Below are 6353 nucleotides of genomic sequence, written 5' to 3'. Positions count from 1 at the left end.
AATTTTCCTGTTTCACAGTAATGAAAGTACAAATAGAGGAGACATGACAGGTAAATATAATATTAGATGATGGATATTCTTTAAATCTAAGAGGCTAAATGTTCTTGATCTTGGCTTGATCCCAGTGATCTTGTTTGGTTCAATTTTTGATTAATTAGACTAATCATCTCATAGCCTCAGATGTTGGGCTCTTGGGGCAGGATTTCAGTAGAAGCCAGAGAATCCATATCTGCCATAGGACCATGGACGACAACAGCCATAGCCATAGCCTCCATAACCACAGCCATAGCCCAGTCTGCGGAAGCTGCCACACCCGCAGCCATAGCCGTAGCCCAGGCCACCAAAGCCTCCATAGCCATAGCCCAGGCCTCCGTAGTAGCTGCCGTAGTAGCTCATGGTGTCAGTGGTGGTACGTGCTTTGCAGTTCAAGGCAAGATCCTGAGTGTGAATGTCAGCATGTGTAGGAGGATGCTTATATACCCTGAGCACAGCATGTGATAAAACATGTGACCATTCTTTTGTATCATTCCAAATTATTCCTTTACAAGAGGCAACTCATTAATCTGTTTGCTGACACAAGCAGAGGCTCAGACTCATTAAAATTTTTGTGCTTGCATAGCTGCCTAGTTAGAACACCCTTGAACACATTACATTCCTTCTTTTTTAATGACAAAAGCATCTGTCTTCAAAGTTACAAAATAAAAATTGTTAAATAAAATTCTTCATTACTAATCATATTGCATTGTTGTTATTTGATGGCGTTTACTCATTAAACATTTTGTCATTTCTAATGTTCATATCTTTTTTTGGGTTGTTCTATCTTACTTCCACCTAGATTCAAATACATTGATCAAATTTAAAATTCTTAATCTATCAAATTTTAAATGTCAAATGTATTTCCCAAGTTGAAAATACACACACACACACACACACACACACACACACATACCATACACACACACACAAAAAAAACTATTTTGAATTTATATACCCTTTTGTAAAATATCCTTCTGGTCTACCATCATAGTAAAATTTATTTTAAAAGCTGAGGGACTATCCAAAAGAACAAACTCACACTCATAACCAATCTGAACACCTGTTCAAAAATATTTTCTTTACATCTTTAACCTATTTTCCAGAATAGAAAGGTAGTATCTAAAAACATAGATGATCTTGCTGCCCTGCTTTACAGTTACCATTTTTCTTCCTTCTCTACTCTTCCTGATAATGCATATACATTTCTCTTATCACACTTCTCTTTAAATCTGCACTCATCCTCAATACATACTTACACCAGTTAGGTCTTTTGCTCTAATCCATTTTTCCAAACAATATTTCATCCCTCTACTCATATTTTTAATGTTATCATCATATTTTTATCCTTATATATTCTTTACCAGTCTTGTGTTTCATACCCTTTATTTTCTCTTAGGCAATCAGCAAACATTTTTTTTTTTCCAGAAGCTATTACTTATTTATTAAGTCTTAAATTTCAAAAAAGTTCTATACTTTTAAGGTCATATGATATTTTTAACAGTGTCTCATAATGTCCTCATGCCTTAAAACTCTCCAGAACTAAATGTGCGGTGGAGAAGTGACTGAGACAAAAAACAAGGATAAGAAGATTAGTTGGTCCTGTCATACATTGTATATTAGCTTTACATAGACTAGATCAAGACTTTGTGGATTTCCTCAGCTCACTCAGTGATGGTAGTAAACCAAACTCAAGTTTAAGCCCGAGGTTCAAGTTAAAGCCCCAGTACAATGTGACCATATCTTGGGTTTGGGTCATTATCATTATGTTTACTTTACGTGACTGTAACATGTAACTGAGTGTTTTATTTTCTTGTTACTGTTGTTTTTTGTTTTGAAGTTTGTAAGCGGTATTTTTGATAATACATTTTCCCATCTGAATTTGTTCACTGTTCTGCAAAACAAAACATATTTGTCGAGTGAATGAAGGAATAAATTCTGCCTGCCACAACTTATAGTAAGTCTTTAAGATGGAATATGGACTCAAAAGGCTTTCAGGTTTTAAAAGAACACTAAATCCAATGTTTGCCTTGGATGTTAAATCTCTTACTCTCCTTTATCAAAATTTATTCCATCTTTACTTTTCATTCTGAAAAAAAGCAAGATATTTCAACCTCAATGAGTCATTTTGAAACCAAACAATCACAAATAAATCTAATAAGTTTAAGAATCTCATGAATGGTTAAGTAAATTTGCTAGATTGCTTGACTGTGATAAAGGCTAATTTTGTTGTTGTTTCTGATGCAAATAGCTATGTCCATATGAGATAAAAACGAACAGATTTTACAATTTTTAAAAAAGCTTAATAAAATATACCTTGTTTATTTATGTATTTTCAAAAAAATAGTGAGATATATATATCACAGAAGTAGATACACACATATACATACATACGTATCTCTATGATATATATCTACATATACATACATACATGTATATACCTATTTTATATATATATATATATATATATATATATATATATATATATATACATATGATTAAGAACAAAAAGTTGTGAACTACATAAACCAAGTATATTTCATTAATTTTTTTTGCATCAAAAAATAGAACAATAGTAATATCTTTTGGATACTCATTATTTTTGGAAATTAAGAAATGTATATTTCTTTTTATTTTTAATTTAGTGAACTCATAGGCTATGACAATTCTTTCCCTGTCATTGTTTTTCATCACGTTTTACAAAAGAAAAGGAGTTGATTATGAAATTCAGATCCTGTGTTGATGTGTGAAATCATGAAAATATATTCTGTTATTGGGCAATGATCGCCTTTTGTGAAATAAGGACACTTCTGCTATAAATTCAAATGTTCCTTCTTTACTCAGACAAAAATACTGAAATCATGAAATAAGATGTAATAAAACACAGTAATGTATTTTACTAGGAGTGTCATATTCAATGCTACTCCACCTAATGACGTCAATGGCCATGTTTATTTTTAGCACTATAGGGCATGTCCATAGATTGTAGAGCATTACCAGATTATGTATGAAATAATGGAGCTATACCTTGTCTGCTCTGGACAGTGAGATTCTATAAGGCCCAGTTGGATTGACTCAAAGTTAGGTGACAACTGATAGCTGAGCAAATTTATCATTATGTAGACTAAATAAATTTGTACCTTTCAAATGAAGACTTTGGCTTTTTGATACAGATATGCATAGATATATGGATGTAGAGAGGGAAAAGCATGTAAATATAGGTAAAATTTAGATAAAGCTAACATTGAAATTAAGTTTCAATTGTCTATATCAAAACAATAAATGTTATAGAAATGGTAATTCTAAGGGAATCCTCCTTCATATCCTGCATAAATCAGTTACATTCATAGAAGCTGAGGAGAACTTTCAAGATACTCTATGACTGCATGAAGGCTGCACGAAGAGAGAAAATACACCAAAAGGAGGCTGCATTGTGGCATGTAGTTGCAGAAAACCATGGCTCTGGTTCTGATTCTGTCACTAAAGCCAATATAATTCTATAGAAGCCAATTAATTCTCTGAAATTTCTTTTTTTGCAATATGAGGTGCATGGCACTGCTGCAATTTAATATCTGTTCTAGATCTGCAAGTTTATGAGACTGTTACTTGGCTGAATCAAACATATTTGACCAATTTTGACCTATTGAAACAAAATATCTTAATTGTATATTATCACCTGACTATATCATTTGATTTTAGGAAAAATAATGGTATTTGTTTACATCTTTTTTTATTTCATCAAAAAATACCCTGTCCTGCCTATTTTTATCGGGAAATTCAGATCTAACTGAAATTAAGATTTATAAGAAAGCTCTTTAGAGTCAGCTATGTCATCAGCTTAAGCTAAGTAGTTCACAATTACGTCTTTTTGTTTCTTTCCTTTGTTGGATTGGAAAAAATGTTTGAGTATGATGATGGTGGTGAAGAAAAATGTTATGTGAAATCATGAATATACGGTAAGATATAAGAAAGCTAACAGAAAATTTTAGTTAAAATGTTTTGAGTTAAATGACCTCATATGCAATAAATTTACCCCAATTCATTATTGATTTATAGATCAACTGCTTGATAAAACTATCCAATGAAATAATGTGCACATGGGTATAATACACAGGATGAGATTATACAAAATAAAAATTATTGGAGATGTGGTTTACTTTCGTAATAAGCCTATGATATGGTTTGATCTATCACCATTTGCTTGTACTTACAATAAAAATACCAAATAAACAAATTTTGAATAAATGGAAAGATACATTATGCACTAGGACTGAATTGAGAAATGTGAGTTGAGTTAAATAAAACACATATTTGGTAAATAAATATAATATATATTTTAAAATGCCATCTTTTTTTGTTATTGAGTTAAATCTGAGTATTATTTAAATGAAAGCAAAAGATTGAAAAATATTAACTTACTAACCATTTTGAAACTATTTTCATTTCAGTCTAGAATTGTTAATCTTCATATCTATCTTTTGATCTCTGTGCATGCTTGTGAGGTATTGAAATTTTTAGCCAAGGAGATAACTTCCCACATTGACAATTGAGTAGAATATAACCATCATCATTTCCACATAATTGAGTTTCTTGAACAAAACAAAACACATGCTGTGTTTTCAAATTTAATGTTTTATTGGAAGGAGAACAAATAACACAATCAGTTATAAAAGGAAAAATAGAGGATTCTAGGATTATGATGGCGATATAGGCATATTAAAAAATTATCCATAATTCTGAGATGCTAAATACTTTTGTGCAAATAACTTCAGCATGATCTTGGTTGTCCAATTATTGAGCTCAAATTTGGAAGTCCCTTATAATTCAGATGTTGAGTTGCTGGGACAGTACTTTAGTAGAAGCTGGAGAATCCATATCCCCCATAACAACAGGGACGGGAGAAGCCATATCTGTAGCCTCCATAATAAGAGGGACGACAGCAGCCATATCCGTAGCCTCCATAGCCGTAGCCCAGGCCACCAAAGCCTCCATAGCCATAGCCCAGGCCTCCATAGTAGCTGCCGTAATAGCTCATGGTGTCAGGAATGGTGAGTTGGTTTGTTGTTCAAGGCAAGATCGTGAGTGTGAATGTTAGCCTGTGCCGAAGGATGCTTATATACCCTGAGCAGAGAATGTAATAAATCATATGCATCCTGTTTGTGTTTTTCTTTTTTATTATCACACCTACATAACTCATTAATTCTTTGTTCCCTGACTCAGAGAGAGTCACTCACACACATTAAAATGTTTGAGATCACTCTTTTGTCTAGTCAGGATGGCCCTTAAAGGTTATTGTATCATTTTATCAAATCGTTACTTTAAATATATAATTTTATTTGTCAATTATATCTCAAGAAAGCAGGATAAAGAAGTTATTGCATCACTTTATAAGAAGGAATGCTATACCTTCAAAGTGTGGGTATACCAGTCCCCAAATAGAATTTTTTCGTATCCAGGCATACCAATCATATCTGATTATGTTTTTCAATCAAATATTTCTTCATCTCTGGTTTCCTTTACATTGGTATACTTCACTTACAAATTAAATCAAAGATACGGATCAAATTCAAAGCTCTACAATCTATCACATCTTTTCATAACACTTTTTCTTCAGTTTAAAAAGTGAATTATATCTCTTTTAGAGATAAGAAAACAAAAACATTTGAGAGACAGAAACAATCTGGTTCACTATTGTGAACACCAGGAAGGAACAAAAAGATCTATTTTGTCTTTAATTTTAGAAAATTGACCATTATAACTGGCACACTTTTTACTCTTCATATGACTTTGAAAAATACAAACCAATTTTGCTTGTTACAATTAATGAATCGATATCAATATACAATTATTAACTAAAATCCATAGTTTACTATTTGGGTTATACAGTTCTGTGGGAATTGACAAGTGTGGGATAAAATTATTCAGAAACTAAGAGCAAATGACAGTAATCAAAAATGTATTTCAGTGTGTGAGTGTTCCTTTTTCTCCATGGCCTCTCCAACACTTGTTACTATTTGTCTTGTTGATGATAGCCATTCTAACTGGGGTGAGGTGATATCTCATTGTTTTTTATTTGCATTTCTCTGATGATTAATGATGTTGAACATTTTTTCCTATGTCTATTTGCCATTTGTATGTACTCTTTGAAGAAATATCTCTTCAGGTCCTCTGCCCATTTTTAATTGGATTGTTTGTTTTGTTGTTGTTGTTGTTGAATTGTATGAGTTCCTTATATATTTTGGATATCAGCTCATTATTGGAGGCATTGTTTGCAAAAATCTTCTCCCATTCAGTTGGTTGCCTCTTTATTTTGTCGATGG

The 6353-nt window shown here is 32.2% G+C and overlaps 1 protein-coding gene across 1 annotated transcript; it reads right to left on the bottom strand.

The window, feature by feature from the left end:
- Positions 1-204: 204 nt before the first annotated feature.
- On the bottom strand, positions 205-396 carry LOC109446503 (keratin-associated protein 19-8). The gene has a single exon (XM_019729924.2). The coding sequence runs from the start codon at positions 394-396 to the stop codon at positions 205-207; it is 192 nt and encodes a 63-aa protein (XP_019585483.2).
- Between the last annotated feature and the right edge of the window lie 5957 nt (positions 397-6353).

Source organism: Rhinolophus sinicus, linkage group LG01 (genome assembly GCF_036562045.2).
Source record: "Rhinolophus sinicus isolate RSC01 linkage group LG01, ASM3656204v1, whole genome shotgun sequence".
NCBI lineage: Eukaryota > Metazoa > Chordata > Mammalia > Chiroptera > Rhinolophidae > Rhinolophus > Rhinolophus sinicus.
Note: the sequence above shows the minus strand (reverse complement) of the source record. Positions and strands in the feature narration are given on the sequence as shown.

Bases quoted from the DNA above. Each gene is read 5' to 3' on its own strand.
- LOC109446503 (XM_019729924.2), bottom strand. From the start codon at position 396: ATGAGCTACTACGGCAGCTACTACGGAGGCCTGGGCTATGGCTATGGA.